The sequence below is a fragment of the Heliconius melpomene genome, chromosome 2 (assembly GCF_056956725.1).
Source record: "Heliconius melpomene rosina isolate 202511_hmr_F chromosome 2, ASM5695672v1, whole genome shotgun sequence".
In the NCBI taxonomy this organism is placed as follows: Eukaryota; Metazoa; Arthropoda; class Insecta; order Lepidoptera; family Nymphalidae; genus Heliconius; species Heliconius melpomene.
Genome location: NC_140390.1, coordinates 7,910,763 through 7,932,134, shown reverse-complemented (window position 1 = coordinate 7,932,134; position 21,372 = coordinate 7,910,763). Strand labels below are relative to the sequence as shown.

The following is a 21,372-nucleotide window of genomic DNA, read 5'->3' as shown; positions in this document are numbered from 1 at the left end:
AAACAACCCCTTAGAAGTCGATTATTGCAAATTCCCGTCTTAGCGAGCACCTACGTCCTATAAATAACTCCTATGTAAAATTTGAGATTCCTAGCACTTGTAGTTTCTGAGATTTCGTGATGAGTGAGTGACCTTTCGATTTTATATATATAAATTAAGAGAAAGTTGAGGTCATTCGTGGCGGACGGGCCCAAAGTGATACTGTTAACGCAGTAGGTTGTGGTGTACATCTCCATTCGGGGGAGTCAAAAAAAAATCAGCTTCACGCTGTATCCCGCACACAGCAGGATAGGCAGAGGGAGCTTAACGTTCAGATACTCCGATCCCCACTTTCTGCCGAATTCTGGAGGCATTGCGTGTTGAATGACAGAACTTAACGCTGCGCTTCGTCTCGACACTAGAGCGAAGAAATAAATATTTCACTTCCTCGAGTAGGGATCGAACCCACAACCGTCGTGTTACAGTCTACCTAACCTGCTGTTTGCGGGATACAGCGTGAAGCTGATTTATTTAGATTTATCACCATGTATACATAATTCTATTGTATTATTATATAGTGGCTATTAAATTTCTTAGATTAATATATCCAATTAATTAGTAACAGATATTCAGTTGATTTGTAACTACCATACATTCTATGTAGGGCAAAAGGTATTTAATTAGTTCAATGTATTCCATATCTTGAAATAATTCAGATATAATATTTCTTTTCTTGCTATCTTTTTAAATCTTTTAGGTCCTCCTAGCGCTGTGAGACATTGTGTGGCTGTTAACACGACGGTCATGGATTCGATTGCAACTCTGAAAACGTTTTTTTCCTCATTTTCACGCTGTGTTATTCACATGGTAGGCAGAGGAAGGGAGGGGTTTATTTTTATTTTTCTGGTAAGACGGTGCGCGGCGTTGAGTTACGTTATTCAATAGGAAATGGAAGGTATATAATATCTTAAAATGGCCAACCATAATCGAGAGTACTGGGTGAAATTGAAAAACTGTCCTTTTATTATAGGCTTTTCCAAAATGTTTCTTTACATTTACTATAATATAATTATTTATTACTCTCTAATCTCATAAAGAAGAAGAAATCAATTAATTTTATAATTTTCGTCCATTTTTAATATTTTTATTAATTTTTATGTTATTTTTTTACAGGTTTGAATCCAAAAGAGTTGCGTAACACCAAGACTGGTGTGTTCATCGGTGCTTGCTTCTCTGAATCGGAAAAGACATGGTTCTACGAAAAAATGCAAGTCAATGGATTCGGTGTCACTGGGTAAGTGATTATTCCGCAAAAATTTTGAGAGAATGCGTGTTGAATGCGGGACTTAACGCCGCGTCTTGTCTTTTAAAGAGAGACGAAAATAAAAATTTCTTCCTCCGAAAGGAAATCGAACCTACTAGCGTCACGTTGACAGGTTTTCGTTTCCTCACTCAACACACAATATTTCAAAGATAGAATATCTTAAAACTAAATTGCCTCTGCTACTAAAAAAAAGATAATTTTTACAGATAGCTATTCCATTCAATAACTACAATATAAATCATTATTTTAAAATTAACAAAATTTTTACACAACAATTCTACAACTGGCTGTTACCATTTAATCTTAGTACAACTTTAACCCGGGACTCGTTAATTTCGAGCAATTCCGTACACGCTTATAGAAAGGCAACTTTAATGGTCAGCCCATTTTCAAAGTGAAATTGATTTTATTTCATAAATTATACTAAATTTAAAAGTTTTACTCATAAGAGGCCAGTCGTGACGTAGGAGTACAAGGGTGTAACTATAATTCGATAATTACGGGTTCGACCCCCACTCGAGCGACTGAATTATTATTTATCATTTTTTTCATTTCTTCGCTCTGGCATCAAGGCAAAATCCGACGTTGAGATCCTTCACTCAACGCAGTCAGCAAAATGTGGAGAGCGTAGTGTCCTAACACTATGTTCCCTCTGCCTACCTTGCTGTGTACTAGATAAAGCGTAAAACTGATTTTTAATTAAGTCTTTTTCCACAGATGTTCTCGAGCTATGTTAGCCAACCGTATCTCTTACTGGTTGGGAGTGACTGGTCCCTCTTACACAGTGGACTCCGCTTGCTCCAGCTCCTTATACGCTCTGGAACACGCCTTCAGAGCTATACGTGATGGTCATTGTGACGCTGCTATAGTTGGGGGTTCGAATCTGTGCCTCCATCCTTATGTGTCGTTGCAGTTTTCTAGGTAAGGTTTTTTTTATTTTGATAGATTGGTTTTTAATGGAATTTTGGTTTTTTATATGTTTTTAATATAAATATAAAAAGGGTAGTTTTAAGTTTTGTAGAGATTTTTTTTAAGATTATCGTGCTGTAATAGCACAGCATCGGATTGTTAGTTGTGGGTTCAATAACTCCTAGGGGCAATTCATTATTTTCAGATCCTCGCGCTGGCACAGTGTTACGTTGAGTTTCATTATATGTTCTTTCAATAGACGCGGGTTCGAACCCCACTACGTTTTCTATGAATTCACTCATATTTAGTTTATTTTTTTCATATGAAAAGGCTAAAATGTGTACAAAAAAGTCAGCTAAGAGCTACGAGTATATTAAATTACCCTAAAGTTTTCCGAGTTCCTTTATAGTAATTGGATGGATAGAGTTTCTAAAAGTTTCGCACTAGTTCGTAGTCTCGGTGACAATATCGTTTCGACGGACAATACTAACTTAACATAGAACAATGAAATCTAAAAGAGAAATAAATTCAAAACTTTGCTTTCTAATAGAGACCTGTGGCCATGGTCGTAGGAATGGGGGGGGGGGGAAGCCGGATAGGCTGTCCCCACCCCAGAATAGTTTGGTGCCTACTCTAAAAGTTTTACCAACAAAAAAAAACCCCCAGGAACACTAACCTCTAGACACTCATGCCTCCAGCTTTGCGTGACACTGTAAATGCGACTGGTTGTGGGTTCAATTCCCGAGGAAAGTAAATATTTAATATTTTCAATTTGGTGAGAGGCAAAGCGCGACGATGACTGAAGAGTTGATGACTGAGCCACTCAACACCTAATGCGCCCAAAGGCGGTATATGGGGAGCGAAGTGTCACAACACTAAGCTTTCCCTGCCTACAGCGTGAAAGTGAAAAAAAAATAATAGATTTTTTTTTAAATGTCCACAGATTGGGTGTGCTATCACCCGATGGTAGGTGCAAGAGTTTTGATAACAGCGCCAATGGCTACGCACGGTCTGAAGCTATAGTTGTGGTGCTTCTGCAAAAAGCCAAGGATTCCAGAAGGTTAGTTAGTATATTTATATTATTCTTATTTCTTTGATAATAATATTCATGTTTATTTTAATCGCCGTTATTAAAGATAAATTTAGCATATAACTAGCAATATTTTATTAAAATATTACTTAGTAAAAAAGACTTAATTGGTAGTTTTTAAAATATTAATAATAATTAGCTTAAAGTTACAAATAATCTTTGTATTTATCAGTTGGTTAGAGTTAAGGCTCACTCCAGCTTAAAACTGAATAATGTAGATTTCAATAAAAATTTTTTTTTTAAGTTCCATTCCACTTCTGGCATTCCCTTTTTAATTCGGTCCATTTCTGACAATGATATCTAAGAGAAAATCACATAAGTCTTACATTTGCATTAAGAGTGGACGAATAACTCAATATCCCGCCAACCGATTACGAAGATTTCTTTTTATTGGAAAGGATACACTTCAAGGATAGTTTGACGTTAGTTTGGTTAGGTTCTGCTCTTAGGATCTGGTTGAAATTGAAGGAATAAGTTTTTTTGCTAAAATTATAATTATTTCTTTTAGAGTATACGCTCAAATTCTCCACGCAAAAACTAACTGCGACGGCTACAAGGAACAAGGTATCACGTACCCGGCTGGTAACATCCAGAAACTTTTACTCAGTGAATTCTATGAAGAGTGCTCTATTCCACCGAATTCCTTGGAATTTGTGGAAGCTCATGGAACTGGTAAGTTACGTCTTAAAATTTATGGATTTCTTCCTGATTATCTATAGGTACAGGCTATTTATGTGAATAATTATTTAGGCAACGTTATTAAAAATGCAAATGCTTGAAAATTCAAATATTTTCCATAAGAAAGATAGACGGGACTTGTCTAAAATTCTAAAACTGAGAATAGATGAAATGAAAATTGTCAAAAATATATGAATACAGTAACCAGGTACAATAAATCAATCTTATTTATTACCGCATTCAGTTAATAACTTTGGTTTTATGAACTTTGGTACCCGTTGTAAGATTTAACTTGCGTTATGGGTGCTCTTACAAATTTTTAAAAGATCTAGGAATCGGTAGATCCATCAAACATCTTGTGTCTGGTTTATTATTGTATGAAAAACTCAAAACAAAAGTAGGAAAAAAATAATTGTATTAAAAGTAAGAAAACTTACGAATGCACATTTGTTGCAAAAACCTCATCAAATGAAAACAAGTTTTATTCTATATACTTATTTTCATAAAACTTATTGTATATTTGTTGATTATATATTTATTGATCGATATTTTTGTTTTCTTGGAACTTATTTCCACTATTTTCTTGATTTCCACTACGCAATATCCACAATATCTTCATTGTTTTCTCTCTGTTTCCTTAACGAAGCAAATTAAAAAACCTATACGAAAAACAAGATGCTAATTAAGCATATTTCAATTTACACCTCGTATACAGGATGCACGCACATGAGTTGATTTATATTATACAGCATACCCTTTTAAGTTTTACAATTCCACGAAAAATGTACTCTTAAAGCTAAAAATTTATAAAAGTCACTGTAAACTGAAAGTCTTTTGTACAGTTCTTTTAATATAGCTTGAAACGTTAGTACCATCTGTAAACAAACGTCGAGCTCATTTATCCAGCACTTAAAAAGACCGTTGTATAAGTGTAAAAGAATCATGAAACATGAAAAGACTAATAGATAAAACTGAGACCTCCAAGAACAGTCCGACGATGTGAAATTAAAAATCTCTTTCATCACAACTATTGTTCCCAACACAAAGGATGGATAAATGTCCGTTTTAAGAAAAATGCTGGCTTTTAAACGACATGAGGCACAGTGGCACAGTGAAATAACTGTGTAACTGAGAACGCGATGAGTGTGGATTCGATTTCCACTAGGAGGAATGGATTACATATATATTTGTTATCTCGTTCTGGTAAAAACGTAAAGTAAGGCTAAGTAAGTAAGTTACACGCAGCAGTACACGTACTCGAAAATTCAACGGAAAATGGGTAGCGGAGTGTCTTAACACTACATTCTCTCTGCAGTGCAGGATACATAGAAAAAAATAAGAAGCTATAAAAAAATGCAAATAATATTGATGAATCGTTCTCAATGATCGCTCTATACAGATTGCGACCCTCAGAGGCAATAAGTCCATTCGATGGACGTTTTAATTAAACTTAAATACCGTGTATGTATATGTGTATGGGGGGAGGGAATTATGTGAAATTATTATACCGTCAATTGAAATGAATTGATTAAGATGAAAAATGTAAATATGGCGGTGTTTTCATAAATACTTTTTATTGGGTAAAGGAAAAGTTTTCAAAGCCTCGATGATGAACGGTTTTTTTAATATATTTTTTATGTTTGCTTGTCAAAGAAATTGTTAGTTGGTTGATAAATTTATTTATGTATAATTTAATGAAATTATACATGTACAAGAAACTTAAAGTAACTTATTTAATAAAAGTTACTTATATGCTCAGATATAGGGTCATAAATAATTTTCATTGATTTATTCTGGTAGCATTTTGGTGGTTAAAGCGCAGCGTTGAGTTCCACCACTCAACACGCTATGCCTCAAAAAATTCTGCGGAAAATGAGGAACCAAGTATCTTAACACTAGGTTCCCTACTTACCCTGCTATATTCCGGGATACATCGTAAAGTTATTATATTTTATATATGTATAATCTTTTTAACTTCATAACATTTACTGGGCAGGTACCAGAGTTGGTGATCCAGAAGAATTGAAAGCCATCGACGAAATCTTCTGCACGGGTCGTTCTGAACCTCTCATGATCGGTTCCATCAAATCCAATCTGGGGCACAGCGAGCCCGCGTCCGGTCTTTGTTCAATTGCAAAGGTAATTTGTTTCTGGCGTAAATTTGAAAACTGTTGAAACTGACTCTTGTATTGGAGACTCTTGTCAAAGCTGCTAACTGATAGTAGTTGGATTGCTTGGAATTGCTTTTTATTGCATTGTTTTATATAAAGATTCTAAAATTAAATAAACCTAATCGAATGTATTGAAATTTAAATAATGATTTGATATATGAGGGAGTCAAATTCTTTACTTATTATTATGATAAAAGTTTTTTCAGTCTATTATAGCGTTTATTGTGAAAATTTAACGTTTAGAATTATTTTAGCTCTGCATCGCCTACTCAACTGGCTACATCCCACCAAATCTAAACTACAAAGTCCCAAGAGAAGGTGTAGCTTCACTCGCTTCCGGAAGACTTCAAGTGGTCACGGAAAAACAACCATGGAACAGAGGCATGTCTGGTATCAACAGTTTCGGTTTTGGAGGAGCCAACGCACATACTTTGTTGAAGAACGTTGCGAGACCAAAGGTAAATCTAAATTTTAGTTTTGTTTATTTTCACATCTTGCTTACATTTATAAAGCTGAGAGAACCACAACGTTCTCTATTGCGTCTTATTTTTAAAAAAACATTGTCTTTTTCGAAAACATCTGAATTTTAAGATCTCATTTATACACAATCAATAGAAAATCACAATTAAAATTAATTTCATCTGTTACTTTTCTAATAGGTCAACAATGGTATGCCATCAGACGACCTGCCGCGTCTCGTCTGCATTTCGGGACGTACAGAATCTGCTGTAGCGAGGATCCTTGACGACTTGGAATCCAGAACAGTTGATGTTGAACTCATCAGATTGTTACATGGTATTCACAATGAAGATGTTACTGGACACGTTGTTAGGGGATACTCATTATTGGGTAAGAGAAATGGTTTAAATTTGCTCTTTGAGATATAATTATTTTCTAAATTTCGATTATTTGATTTAATATTTTTCTTTTATATTTATAAAATATTTTAACAAGAATAATGCGTCTTTTTAGGCTCAACTCCATCGAAAGCTGTATCTTTGGCTCGCGATATTCAATACTTCTCTGGTGTACGTCGTCCAGTTTGGTTCGTCTATTCTGGCATGGGCTCACAATGGGCTGGTATGGCAACTCAACTCATGAGAATACCTGTCTTTGCTGCTGCTATTGAAAAGTAAGCATTTTTCTTTTTTTCTTGTCTCTATAGTAGCTCAGATAAGAAATGATACAGGTAATAATAAAAGTAATGCAAAGGAGGAGCTTATAATATTAAAACTGGTTAAAGATTGGCGAATAGAAAAAAATATGAAGAAGTAATAAAAATAATAACCTTTTAAAGATCATTTGCATGAGATGAGAAAAAGAGGAAGAAGGAGAGAAAAGATGGAGTAATAGCTGTTAATTAAATTTTATTATTTTATAATTTGTCAATAGGTGTCACAAGGCGTTAGAACCTAAAGGCGTAAACCTGACCAAGATCATCACGGAAGCTGACCCCAAGATCTATGATAACATCCTGAACTCTTTCATTGGTATAGCGGCCGTACAGATCGGTCTTACTGACGTTCTGAAGGCGGTTGGCATCGAACCAGATTTTATTATTGGTAAGCTTTTTCATCACTCCAAAACATAAAAAAATCAAATCAAATCGGCTTTACATTATATCCCGTAAAATGGGAAACGGAGAGCCTTAACACTAGGATCCCTCTGCTTACCCCGCGTACAGCGTGAAGTAAATATTAAATAAAAAACCCTTTAACCTTCTCCAGCGCAAACTTTGGGGGGTCGGGGCAAGGGTTGATTAATTATTTCTTTTATCACAAAACTGAGTTACTACCCTTCTCTATGAAGTTCCACGTAAACACAAAGCGCACAAATTGGTGCTATAATTTAGAAGACTAACGCGTCACAAATAAATCACAGCCTATTTAGCACTGATGGATGATACTGTGCGAAACTGCTAAGTGATTGCTGTAGTGTAAATAAATTAAATAATTACCTATTTAGACGGCTTTTTAGAACTATTTTCTATATAATAAGTGAATATAGTGATGGGTCACTCTGTTCATTTAATGATGGATAAATATGGAATTAAACTAAGGGTACCTAAGTAGGTCCTAATGTCTTGAATTCTGGCGGGAAGTAGAACTGAGTATCTTGCCACTACGTTCCTTCTGCCTACAGTGCTATATTTAAAAAAAGTTGGTAAAAATGAATAGGAATGACATTTTAATTAGCTGTTTCATTTATAGTAAAGTAAGAAGTAAGTGGTGTCAGTTCAATGGAATCTTGCTACTTACTAGTTGTGAAAATTACATATTATTCTTTTATATGAAAATATTTTTTTAAAATATTTTAAACATAAAGTAATTTTAATATTTATTCTATTGTTATGTTGAAATGAAACATTTACTATTCATTCGAAAACAGCTACATAAATACGTAATCGTTCATACCCGTAGTGTTCTATGAATTTGCATACAGAAGTAGTTTTAGAATGGATAAAACTAGCTAAAGCCTAATCATTTGAATGTGTTTATAGAATAGAATAAAATATTCTTTACATTATGTTTATTTTAGTATTTTACCGTGTATTTAAATTTCTTATATTCTAAAAATCTATATCTACATATTTATTGAAGAAAAAATTATAAAAAAATCTCAGGCGTAATGTTTTCCTACTTTTGCGCTGTATCATATTATATCATACGAAGCAAAAAATGTAGAAGGAACTTAGTGTTAAAACACTCTGTTGTTTGAGTGTTGTTGAGTGTCGAAACTTAACTCAAGTTAAAACATGATAAATTCTATTTTTTTTTGCCGTTAGGTCACAGCGTGGGCGAGCTAGGATGCGCCTACGCAGATGGATGTTTCACAGCGGAACAGATGATCTTGTCCGCGTACAGCAGAGGCTTGGCCTCTGTTGAAACCCCGTTCATCAAGGGATCCATGGCGGCTGTCGGTCTTGGTTACAATGAGGTATAATCTATATATATAAAATCGAAAGGTCACTCACTCATCATGAAATCTCAGAAACTACATGTGCTAAGAATCTGAAATTTTGTATAGGAGTTACTTATAGGACGTAGGTGCTCGCTAAGACGGAAATTTGAAATATTCGACTTTCAAGGGGTTGTTTTTGGGGTTGAAAATTTGTATGAAATTTCGTTACTACAAATGCTAGGAGTCTCAAATTTTACATGGACGTCACTTATAGGACGTAGGTACTCATGGAGACAGAAATTAATAATAACGTAGTTCACGCAGGCGAAGCCGCGGGCGGGCCGCTAGTATATAATATATTTTATAATTACTATTATCAGATAATGTATAAAATTTTGAACGTAGCGGGATTAGAACCCACACCTACTGAAAACCATGCCAGCGTTCTGACCACTAAGCCATATTTTCTTATCAATGAAGTTAAAATAAAAAGTTTAAGTAAAATATTTTCGTCTAACGGATCTAGCCTGATATTTAATATCAATATTATAGCTTTTTGCCTCTAACCCTTACAATTAGGGAGTTATGGGGATAACAACCCCAAGTTCCTTCTGCCTATTCTGGTATTTCTGAGAAATATTATTATTTATGTGAAGCTAAAAAAAAAACCTACTTTAAATGTTACCCATAGATCAAGACAATCATCCCACCGGAAATTGAAGTTGCCTGTCACAATGGTCCCGACTCCAGCACCATATCCGGTCCATCTGACATCATGAAGAGCTTCGTCGCCAAGCTGGTCGCTCAAGGAGTGTTCGCGAAGGAAGTGCCGTGCTCAAACATCGCTTATCATTCCAAATATATAGCTGAAGCTGGTAAACATACCTATAATTTTTCGTTTAGTTTTTTTTTACAATTATTATTAGATTGTTTTAAGGAATTATTGAGGGTACTTCAAAAATAAGAAATTCGTTATTGAGGTTAATTGAAAAATATAATTAACTATGAAAATAATATGATAATATTGCTTAAATTTCGGGAAAGTCGTTTTCCTTGAATCTAGTAGGGAACTCTCTTCACCTAGAGAGTCAAGTGTTAATTCACTCGATTTTCATTTTCCGCACAAGTTGTATATTAAGTGACGAAACTCGATCCTTATTTTTGCTTTTTTATCAGATTAATATATTGAAAAAGTTCAAATATAAGCATTCCTCTGGGAATTGAATCTACGACGAATTATAATTTACTCATATTTTGATGGTTAATATGTAAATATTTATTTATCTTTTTTATTACCGGTCAATTTCCTTCGTGTGTTTTCCATACAACGTGACATTGGCGAAATGAATTGTGCTCAACTGGCACGCTCGAAACGCCATATTTCGAGAAATCAATCAATATGTAAATATTATTATACAGGCCCGAAACTATTGAAATATTTGAGAGAAGTAATACCAAATCCCAAACTAAGATCAGAGAGATGGGTGTCCACCTCCGTGCCCCAAGCACTGTGGAAGGACCCTAAGGCAGATTTGTCTTCGGCCGAATACCACACTAACAATTTATTGGTAAGATTCTATAGATTTCTAGAGAGTATTCAAAAATGTAGTTGTTGCCTTTTTTAAATTTTCTTTAGCTTTTATTTAGAGTATATAGAGGGAACCTAGTGTTGAAACCTAGTGTAGTGTTCATTTCTTTTTACCAGAGCCCAGTATTGTTCGAAGAAAGTGCACGCCTCATCCCAGGAAATGCCATCACCATCGAAATCGCCCCCCACGGTCTATTACAAGCCATCTTACGTCGCTCTCTGAAGAAGGAAGTCATCAATGTCGCTTTAACTGAAAGGAAACATGACGATAATGTCCAAGTTTTGTTCACAGCTTTGGGCAAGTGAGTATTTCGAACAAGAATATAGTTTTTTTAAAGCAAAAATACAAACAGACCGTTTTTTCTCTTTTTAGTTTTATACGTTTTATACTTTAAGAAAAGGAATAAGCGGAGAAAATGTTTTTTTATTTTGTTTTCTCTTAAACAAATTAGTATTATAATTGGACTTAATTCCATCAGATTGTACGAGGCTGGCTTGAACCCGCACCTAGCGGAGATATATCCGCGAGTGCCGTTGCCGGTATCACAAGGAACGCCCATGATCTCGCATCTTGTTGAATGGGAACACAGCGAGGACTGGTATGTATCTCTCTCTTTTAAAATACTAAATTGTGACTTTTATTATTAATACATTTTATTTATTTATTACAAATTTATTACATAATTTCAATTAATGTATATTTTTCAGCTTGACGCTGTATTTCGTACATAGTAGGGTAGGCAGAGGTAATCTAGTGATAAGACACTCCGTTCCCCATTTTCTGCCAAATTTTGAAGGCATTCTGTATTGACTGGCGAAACTCAACGCCGCGTTTTGCCTCGACACCGGAGCGAAGAAATAATAATTCATTACATTACATTCACGAACCCATAACCGTCGCGTTACAGGTACACCTCTGAACCTCTGCACTACGACGGCTTCAGTTTTAGTAATTAATTATTTAATATAATATACTGCATCTATTTACTTATGTGAGAAATAAAGGCAATTTTTCCGCGTATACTGACCCGACGCAATAAAGTCGTACGAATATTAATAGGGGAGCATCCATCACGCAGCCACAAACAAATCGCTCCCACAGGGTTGCTTACTGGGTCTTAGGTAAAAAATATGGGTTTTTGCTCATTAAAAGTATATAATAAGAAATATTATTATATAATTTTTATTTTTTAGCTTCACGATGTATCCCGCATATTGTAGAGTAGGCAAAGTGAACCTGGGAACCTTGTGATAAGAAACTCCGTTCCCGTTAGGCCATTTCCGGTACCTACTTATCTGGAAATATTGCATGTTAGGTTGACTCAACGTCGCGTTCATTAAAAACTCCATTCGTTTAGTCAGCCTATGTATGACCAATATCACTAGGGCCATTTACAACAATATTAAATATTTCATTTCTCCATCTAGGAATCGATCCCACAACCTATCGCGTTTAGAATCACATGGTTATACCCCTGATTGGCCTTTCCCTGTTTTCTCATTTCCACAAAAAAACCAACCGAAAAGTACGTATCCCTAAAAAATCCATTTATTTAGGCAGCCTATGACCTATGTCACTAGGGCCATTCACAAAAATAAATACCTGTCCAAACCATTCTCACGACAGCCCTGCCGAGCTGATCTATTGCGTACACTTTGTTCATCGAATATAATGTTGCGGTATTTTTCAAAGTATGTAGCAATGAGTGTTGATTAAGCGTTGGAAATTAAAACGTGACTGTTATACATGGACTTGTGTAATTGCTGGCTGTGGAATGGGGGGATGATGATACTGAAGAGGTTATTGGGTCGATTTTAAGCAATATCTGGCTTTTTACCTTAGTTCCCAAGATAAGAATAAATAAGAGCTGTGTATTGATACTATAACCTAATCCTTACCTTTAACTAATGTAGCCTTTTGCGATTTCGAAACAGTAGTTGCTGAGATTATCGCGTTTAACCAAACCAACTATTAAACTTTAGAAAATCAGTAAAGAAATATAGACAAATGAAATTTATCATCAATCATGTAAAAACAGAGATATTTTCATAGTAGAGTCGTGTATATGTTGGGTTCGAATTTCCAGACGGAAAATAGAGAACAGAGTGTCATAACACTAGGCTACCTACCCTGCTATATGCGAGATACAGCGTGAAGCTGAACTAAAATTAAAAAATAATACAAAAAAACTTTCTCTACTCTAGGTACGTTACATCATACAAGGCTCAAGAGAAAATGAAGTCTGGAGAAAGGACCGTAAGAATGTCCATAGTTGATGAGGACAGTGAATACATGGCGGGGCACGTTGTTGATGGTATATTACTTTTTACTCTAGTTTTACTTATCTATTATCTATACTAATATAATAAAGCGGAAGAGTTTGTTTGTTTGTTTGTTTGTTTGTTTGTTTGTTTGAACGCTAAGATCTCTGGATCTACTGGTCCAATTTTCATTGTTTTTGTTTTGTATGAAAGCTGCATTCTTCAGAAGTGCTATAGGCTATATAACATTACATTACACATATAAACTAATATATTTTAAAGTACATTCTAATTTGACATGCAATTTATTCTGCCATGTTAATAACAACCGTCGCGTCGCTACGCAACCGTTACCGCGACATTTTGATATTCATCCTTATGAACTTTTATTTTAACTCTTAACATTTTTCATTCTATTCACTCTTAACATTTTATCTAGATTGAAATTATAGTTTACTGTATAGCATTGTAATAAATAATTAAGGAGATGTCACTGATTCCAAATGATCTAGCTTACGGGCGCCATAGTATGACCGACGCGAACAGGCAGATGACATTGACGGTTTTATAAATTTTCATACATTTTCGAACTATTGTAAATGTTTATCTAATCATTTGCTGTTTATAATTAATTTAAGCTACACTTTGGTTCTCTTCTTATTTTATTTGATATTGCCCGCTAAAATTATCCTACTTAATAGAGAAATGTTTAGTTATTTCGTAGAGTCGATATCTATGTACGCACGCACGGAAAACTTTATGTACTTTTTCTAATACTAAGAATACCAGTCACTTTTAATCCTTTTGTTGGTTCATTTCAATAACTCAGATAATTTTTTCTAATAATATGTCTCTATTTATTATTCTTTTTGATTATTAAAGCTTATATTTTCTTACTAATTCTATTGAAAATTGAAAATAATTTCATGAATATATTTAATAAATATTCTAATAGTTGAAGCAGGCGTAGCCGCGTCCGGGTCCACTAGTAATAAATATAATTATATCTTTTTCTACCTTTCACGCTGTCATGTCTGTCTGTCACGTAAAAAGCATTAGACGAAAAATGACTCAAAATATTTCGTAACTTAGATTATTTCTAAAAATTAATTTTAAAGAAATAATTATTCATTATAAGATTTTATGGCGATTTCAAGGGCATATTAATTAAATTTATTATGTCATAGGTCGCAACTTATACCCTGCTACGGGTTACCTAGTGATGGTATGGGAAACTCTTGGTATGATGATGGGAGAGCTCTACACTGAAGTGTCTGTTGTCTTCGAGAATGTTCGATTCCAACGTGCAACCAATATACCTAAAGACGGAAACTTGGAGTTCATTGTTATGATTCAAAAGGGCAGTGGACATTTCGAGGTAAGATTCATATTTTTTTATAGCTTCACGATGTATTCTGTACATAGAAGCACAGGGAACCTGGGAACTTAGTGTTAAGATATTCCGCTCCCATTTAGTCATTTCCACACTTTCCGTCAAATTGTAGAGGAATAAGTACTGATACATGTAAATTTATGAAGATTAAAAAAAAATAACCAAACAAAACAATAAAAGAAACAAATGATCTTTTTGTTGTTTCTCATAGATCGTAGAAAGCGGTGCATCCATTGTAACAGGTCGGATCTATGCAAAGAAGAATGTTGGACAAGAATATCGTGCACTTCCTGCTGAACCAGAAGCTACTGGACCTAATGTTAAGCATTTGCTTACTAAAGATTTCTATAAGGAGCTTCGTCTTAGAGGATACCAGTACAGGTACATAAATTAATGGCTGATATTATGTTTCCATTTACTTAATTCAATATTTTTTAAGAGTTCTTAAATATGTTTTTGTTATTTTTATACGATTATTCCAATATAGTATATAACACTTATATCTTCTGTAGAATAGAAATCCTTTTCTTAGAAATTATTCAAATATTGCACAGTATATTGCAACAAATTAATATAATTATAACATTTTAGTGGTCTCTTCCGTGGCGTCATCGGTTGCAATGTAGAGGGCACTCGTGGTCGTCTCGCGTGGGTTAACAACTGGGTCACCTTCATGGACTGTATGCTGCAAATGAAGATAATAGGACAGGATACGAGAGGACTCTTCGTCCCAACGAGGATAGAGAGACTTTGTATTGATGCCGGAATACATTATGATGCTATATCCAAAATGAATCCTGATTCTAACCGTCAGAGCTTCGAAATTAGGGTGTATCCTCATGTTGATGTTATAAGGTAAATAAATAAGGTTTTGTGAAATTATATATGTAAATAAATGAAAATGTAAATTAACATATTAAAATTAATAGGGCTGGAGGAGTAGAAGTTCGTGGACTTCACGCTACACCTATTTCAAAGAGAGTTCCTCTCGGGGTTCCCGTTTTAGAGAAGAATGTGTTCATTCCCAATTTTGGAAAATCAAAGATGAAGGTAAATAATTATAGTATAAACTTTTTAAAACGCATAGTAATGCGTAATAATAATTTATTTTTAATCCAAATTAAAACATTTAATTAAATCCATATATTATCTTTTTTTAGATTGAAGATATTCTCAGGGCTAATATTCAGCTGATTCTTGAAAACATACAAACGTACAAAGTTAAAAGTATTGAAATAGCTGACGAAGTGTACAAAAATCACAATTTAGAACCTATAATGGAAAAAATTGGTGATATTTTGGGTGACTTACCTCTAGTACAGGCGGAACTGACGGTATTCTCTGAAGAGCCATTAGAAATGCCTTCACATATTACTGTTGAGAACAAGAAGCTTGTTGGTGAAGCAAATACCGTTATATTTGTTGGTGCTAATCTACTACAAAGACCAGACGTAAGTGTAGAAAAATGTACTATAATTTTACTAGATACCACGACAAGATAGAATTTTAGTTTCTATTTAATTTGACTTGATATGATTATTTTTTTTATATTCGAAGGTACTGAAGCAGGGTCTTCTGGCAATTCGTGAAAAGTGCTTCCTTATCAGCAGAGAAACGGAACCAATTAATCCTAAAGACTATTCCGATAAGTTAGACATCATCTCCATACAAGACACTGGTCTAGAATACATCGTGATGTTCCGTAAACGCGTTGGTGCAAAACCTGCTAAATTTATCAAAATCGTCACAGCCGATCAAACATACGCATGGATTGATAAAGTCAAGGAGGAACTTAAGGCTGGTCAGAAATTGGTTATTTACAGCCAAGATGAATATATCAATGGATTATTGGGTTTGATTAATTGTCTAAGAAAAGAACCAGGTGGTGAAATAGTCCATGGTTTCCTCATATCTGATGCATCAGCACCAGAGTTCAATCCCGACTTGGAGTTCTATGAAGAACAATTAGACAAGGATTTGGCAATTAATGTTTACTTAGACGTAAGTAAATAAAAAAACACTAGAGCATAATATTTTCATAAACATAGTACAAAGAATCATAAGGCAAGTTTTAAAGTTACATTAAAGCAGTTGTGAATATACATATTTAAAGTACTTTTTTCATTTTTTTATATTTGGTAAAAAATTATCTTTTTATTTAGGGTAATTGGGGAACGTACAGACATTTACTTATGGGAGACTTGGAGACTGTGACAGCTCACCACGCCTTCGTCAACACTCTGACCATCGGTGATTTGTCTACGCTGAAATGGCTCGAAGGCCCAATAAGAGAAAATCAAGTTTTCAAGAATCCCCAAAGCGTTTTAATCAATGTAAGTATCTTATAATAAAAAAATAAAATGAAATTAATGAGGCTAGTTGTGTCTCGTGCAAAATAAATTATTAAATATTTTCATTTCTTCGTTGTGCTTTTTTTCGAGGGTAGGAAGTCAAAAAGTTAATATCGTTATTTTTTCGTCCAAAAGTTTTTTTTATATAATAATCTAGTAAGAATAATTTAACAAGTGAATTTCCAACGAAAAATGATTTATTAAGTTACGATACCCACCAGCTAGTGTTTTTTCCTTTGAAGAATAATATTTATATATACATCAAGCAATAAACCTTTACTAGTACAACAACACTACTACTTCAGCATGGAATCATTAAAGGAAACACTTACCTCTATGAATGAGATGTTTACTATGAAGATGAGTGCATTTCAGCAAGAATTAAGCAAATCCTCCTCTCCTATCACTACATCTTCGTTGGCAACCGATTTTAACAATTTTAAATCTTTTACACTCTCTGCACTGAATACCCTGCAAAAACAGGTGGAACTTATTGGCAGAGAGATGGATCGCCAAGAGATGCGTCGGCGGAGAAAATCGTTGCTTTTCCACGGTATTGCAGAGCAAAAGTCTGAAGATTTGTTAGCAAGAGTTGTTACCGTTATTGGTGATAATTTGGATTTATCCGATTTTTCAACTGCCAATATTAAGTCCTCGTACAGGCTAGGACGTCCTTCTGAAAAAGCACGTCCCATTGTTGTTAAATTTACAGATGTTACCACTCGAGATAAAGTCTGGCATGCAAAAACCAAACTAAAAGGGACTGGCATCGCGCAGTCGGAATTTTTAACGAAAACTCGACATAAACTTTTTCTTGAGGCGAGGCAGTACTTCGGTATTAATAAGTGCTGGACAAAAAATGGCAGCATACATGCAATCGCTTCTGACGGCTCCAGGCATGAAATCGAATGTTCTTCTGAGCTGCATAGTTTAGCAAAATCCAAGTCGCCACAAAACAATGTTCCAGTTGATAAAATCACTCAAAAGGTAACAGGTGCACGTCCAAAACGACTTATAAAGAAACAATGATTTTATATTTGTTTACATTCTGCTTGTCAAACTGCATACTATAGTAGTGATTGTTATTATTTTCTTACTACCTACACGTTGTGTTATTTTTATACTAAAACAAATGCTTCTAAAACAGATTAAAAAGTGAAACAGTTGTAAAACCTTGTGTGTTAAGTGTTTTAGTTACTTTTACTAATATTATTTTCTTTTCGTAGTGTGTAAAATATATTTATTCATTTACTTTTGTAGTATATTCATATGTCGTAAAGATTTCTTTTTTTGTTTTTTTTTTTTTATGGCAACTGGCAGGTGGGTAAAAGAATTTAGTTAACTCTAAAAGTAGAATAATATACTTTATTATATAAAATACAATTATTTATATTAAGTACTGACTTAATACATATTAGTCATTATATTAAAACTTTTTTTTTTTTTATATACATTATATATATATTTTTTCTTATATATTTATTATTATTATTTATTTATTTTATTTTATTTTTTATTTTTTTTGTAATCAATGAAATGTCTAATTCTTCAATAAACATAGACACTTATTATTCTTTTTCTTCTTCAGAAGAAGATTTAAGTACCAATAGCTTTCAGAGTATTCCCTCTTTAAATGAAACTTTAAGCTCTCATTTCACTCCTTATCCAAAAAATCTTAATGTGGTTCACATAAATGCTCAGAGTATTCCGGCTCACTATCCTGATCTTCTGACATCTTTTGATAACACCAACGTTCACGCCATATTAGTTTCTGAATCGTGGTTAAAGCCTTGTTTACCATCGACAGCATATTCACTCCCAGGATTTCACCTGATTCGAAATGATCGCACTAGACGGGTTGGTGGTGGAGTTGCGATTTATCTTCGCGCTCACATACAATTTAATCTTCTTGAATACTCCCAAGACAATAAAACTGACGATACCATTCCTGAGTACCTTTTTATTGAGCTGACATTCGCGCACACAAAGGTCCTACTTGGCGTTTACTATAGCCCATCGCTTACAGTGGATTATTTCGGATCATTTGAAGTTCTTCTTGAAAAACTGACTCTTTCATATAGCCACTCGATTATCATGGGGGATTTCAACACGTGCCTGCTTAAAAATGATAATCGAACAAATCGGCTACGGAACGTAGTAAACGGAACTAATATGCACATTCTCCCTCTATCCTCCACTCACACATTCCCCAACTGCACCTCTTCTCTTTTAGACTTAATTTTAGTTTCTTCCATTGATCATGTTGCAACATATGGTCAATGCAATGCTACCGCATTCTCCTATCATGATCTTATTTTTCTATCGTACAAAGCAAAACCTCCGAAAGCAAAATCGAGAATATTTCTCCAGCGTAACTTTACTGGTATGGATTTAGAACGTTTACGTGAGGATGCTGGAAATGTAGATTGGAATATGGTTTATACAGAAAATAGTATAGACAACCAGATATCTGTATTTAACTCCCTTATTATTAAATTATACGATACTCATGCTCCTATAAGACCCATACGTATTAAGCACTTACCGGCTCCATGGCATACGGAAGATATAAAAAAGTTACAAAATAAAAAAAATTGCGCAAAATTAAAATATAAAAGTAATGCAAGTGAGAACAACCGGATAAAATATATTAAAGCTCGAAATCGATGCAACAGGGTGTGTAGGGATAAACAACGACGCCATATTCATAAGTCTGTTGTCGAGGAAGACAACGTAGAAAAGGCCTGGAAATTTCTTAAATCCCTTGGGGTTGGGAAAGCAAAGCAGAACTCTAATCCTTGTAATATAGATTTAAATAAACTTAATATTCATTTCTCTCCTTCTGTTACAATTGATGTACCCACTAAATTAAAATCTCTAAATCAAATTCGTGCCTTACCCACCCCTATAAATCACAGTTTCAATTTCACTCAATTCACCGAAAGTGATGTTAAGAAGAATATATTGGCCATTTCATCTGACGCTGTTGGCGCTGATTGCATTAGTCGTAAGATGATCATACCTATCCTTGATATCCTGATTCCTGTCTTAACAACAATTCTAAATTTTTCCATAGAAAGTGATACCTTTCCTTCATCCTGGAAAGAAGCTCAGCTAACGCCACTGCCTAAAAACCGCAATCCTTCTTCCATGTCTGATTTCCGACCTATATCCATTTTACCATTTCTATCAAAAGTCCTTGAGCGTCTCATACACCAACAACTTAGTAAATACCTGACTCATAACAACCTTTTTAATCCTTTACAATCTGGTTTCAGACCTGGTTATAGTACGACTACTGCACTGGTTAACATATCGGATAACATTCGTCTGGGTATGGAGAATCATCAAGTTACCGTTATGATTCTGCTTGACTTTAGTGACGCCTTCAATACCATAGACTTTGATATCCTATTAGCCATTATGTATTCTCTTAACATATCTCCTAAAGTGATTGATTGGTTTCATTCTTACTTGCATGGTCGCAAGCAACGTATCCGGACACAGGATTCTTATTCTGAATGGTCCCCGGTGCTTGCTGGCGTTCCACAAGGTGGCGTGTTGTCCCCTCTCTTATTTTCACTATTTATTAATTATTTCTGTCATAATATTGCTTCTCCCTACCACCTTTACGCTGACGATCTGCAAATATGTCGTCAAAGTTCGTTGCACGATCTTTCAAACACAATCTTAGCATTGAATGAAGAACTGAGAGCTATTACAATACGTAGTAAATCCTTAGGCTTAAAACTAAATGCAAAAAAGACTCAAGCAATTATAATAGGTAGTCCAAGACTTATCTCTAAAATTACGTTTCATGAATTGCCATTATTATCGCTTGATGGAACCTGCGTCCCTTTTACTGACAAAGTTAAAAATCTAGGAATTATGTTTGACCAGCATTTAGCCTGGAAACCGTTAATTAGTGAGGTAAGTAGAAAAATATTTTCAGCTGTTGCGTCGTTACGTCGACTACGTAATATCTTACCCATTCCTACTAAGGTTGCGCTGGCACAATCACTCCTACTACCAATTCTCGATTATGCTGATTGTTGTTATCTTGACATAAAAGAGGAGCAATTAAATAAGCTTGAGCGGCTCCAAAATGTTTGCATAAGGTTCATTTTTGGACTTCGCAAGTACGACCACGTATCCGAATTTCGTAAAAAACTCAAGTGGCTCCCTATGCGACTTCGCCGGAATACTCACGTTCTCTGTCTTTTGTATAATGTTCTCTTTTCTACGCATTCCCCTTCATATCTTAAAGAACGATTTAAGTTTTTATGTGAATCACATAATTTACCACTCCGCTCTAAGTCTCGTTTAACCCTTGAATTTCCTCGTTCTTCTTCTTCCTTCTATACCAATTCCTTCACTATCAAATCTGTCCGCTTGTGGAATTCCTTACCCTTAACAGTCAAACAAGCTTTGACTATACAAACATTTAAAAAGAGGCTGAAAGATTATTATTTAACGCTATAAGTACCTAGGTTTCGATAGTATTTTTTGTATTTATTTCATGTTCTTGTTTCTGTGTTCAAAAAAAAAAGAAATTATTTTATAAGCAAAGTATTATGTATTTATTTATATATTTATGTATGTGTGTATGTATGTATGTATGTATGTATGTATGTATGTATGTATGTATGTATGTCTGTATTTATTTATTTATGTATGTGTGTGTAAAACTAGATATCAGCTCTGTACACTCCTTCCCTTTTCAGAC

At 34.5% G+C, this 21,372-nt stretch overlaps 2 protein-coding genes across 2 annotated transcripts in view; both read left to right on the top strand.

Moving 5' to 3' along the window:
- Positions 1-21,372, top strand: part of LOC146540704 (fatty acid synthase-like) — a 38,037-nt gene that overhangs the window by 3,605 nt on the left and 13,060 nt on the right. Inside the window, exons 3-24 of the mRNA XM_085200379.1 lie at positions 1,153-1,273; positions 2,021-2,224; positions 3,156-3,272; positions 3,811-3,974; positions 5,977-6,119; positions 6,406-6,609; positions 6,811-7,000; positions 7,124-7,283; positions 7,544-7,713; positions 8,937-9,088; positions 9,744-9,927; positions 10,472-10,620; positions 10,758-10,942; positions 11,120-11,239; positions 12,846-12,955; positions 14,090-14,280; positions 14,507-14,676; positions 14,887-15,150; positions 15,225-15,345; positions 15,456-15,746; positions 15,853-16,296; positions 16,458-16,628. Coding sequence (XP_085056505.1) covers positions 1,153-1,273; positions 2,021-2,224; positions 3,156-3,272; positions 3,811-3,974; positions 5,977-6,119; positions 6,406-6,609; positions 6,811-7,000; positions 7,124-7,283; positions 7,544-7,713; positions 8,937-9,088; positions 9,744-9,927; positions 10,472-10,620; positions 10,758-10,942; positions 11,120-11,239; positions 12,846-12,955; positions 14,090-14,280; positions 14,507-14,676; positions 14,887-15,150; positions 15,225-15,345; positions 15,456-15,746; positions 15,853-16,296; positions 16,458-16,628 — 4,025 coding nt within the window. The remainder of the gene's footprint in view (positions 1-1,152; positions 1,274-2,020; positions 2,225-3,155; positions 3,273-3,810; positions 3,975-5,976; positions 6,120-6,405; positions 6,610-6,810; positions 7,001-7,123; positions 7,284-7,543; positions 7,714-8,936; positions 9,089-9,743; positions 9,928-10,471; positions 10,621-10,757; positions 10,943-11,119; positions 11,240-12,845; positions 12,956-14,089; positions 14,281-14,506; positions 14,677-14,886; positions 15,151-15,224; positions 15,346-15,455; positions 15,747-15,852; positions 16,297-16,457; positions 16,629-21,372) is intronic.
- Positions 16,813-17,800, top strand: LOC146540705 (uncharacterized). Its single transcript, XM_085200365.1, has one exon. The coding sequence runs from the start codon at positions 16,953-16,955 to the stop codon at positions 17,673-17,675; it is 723 nt and encodes a 240-aa protein (XP_085056491.1). The 5' UTR covers positions 16,813-16,952; the 3' UTR covers positions 17,676-17,800.

Coding starts and splice junctions, on each gene's coding strand:
- LOC146540705 (XM_085200365.1), top strand. CDS start 16,953: ATGGAATCATTAAAGGAAACACTTACCTCTATGAATGAGATGTTTACT.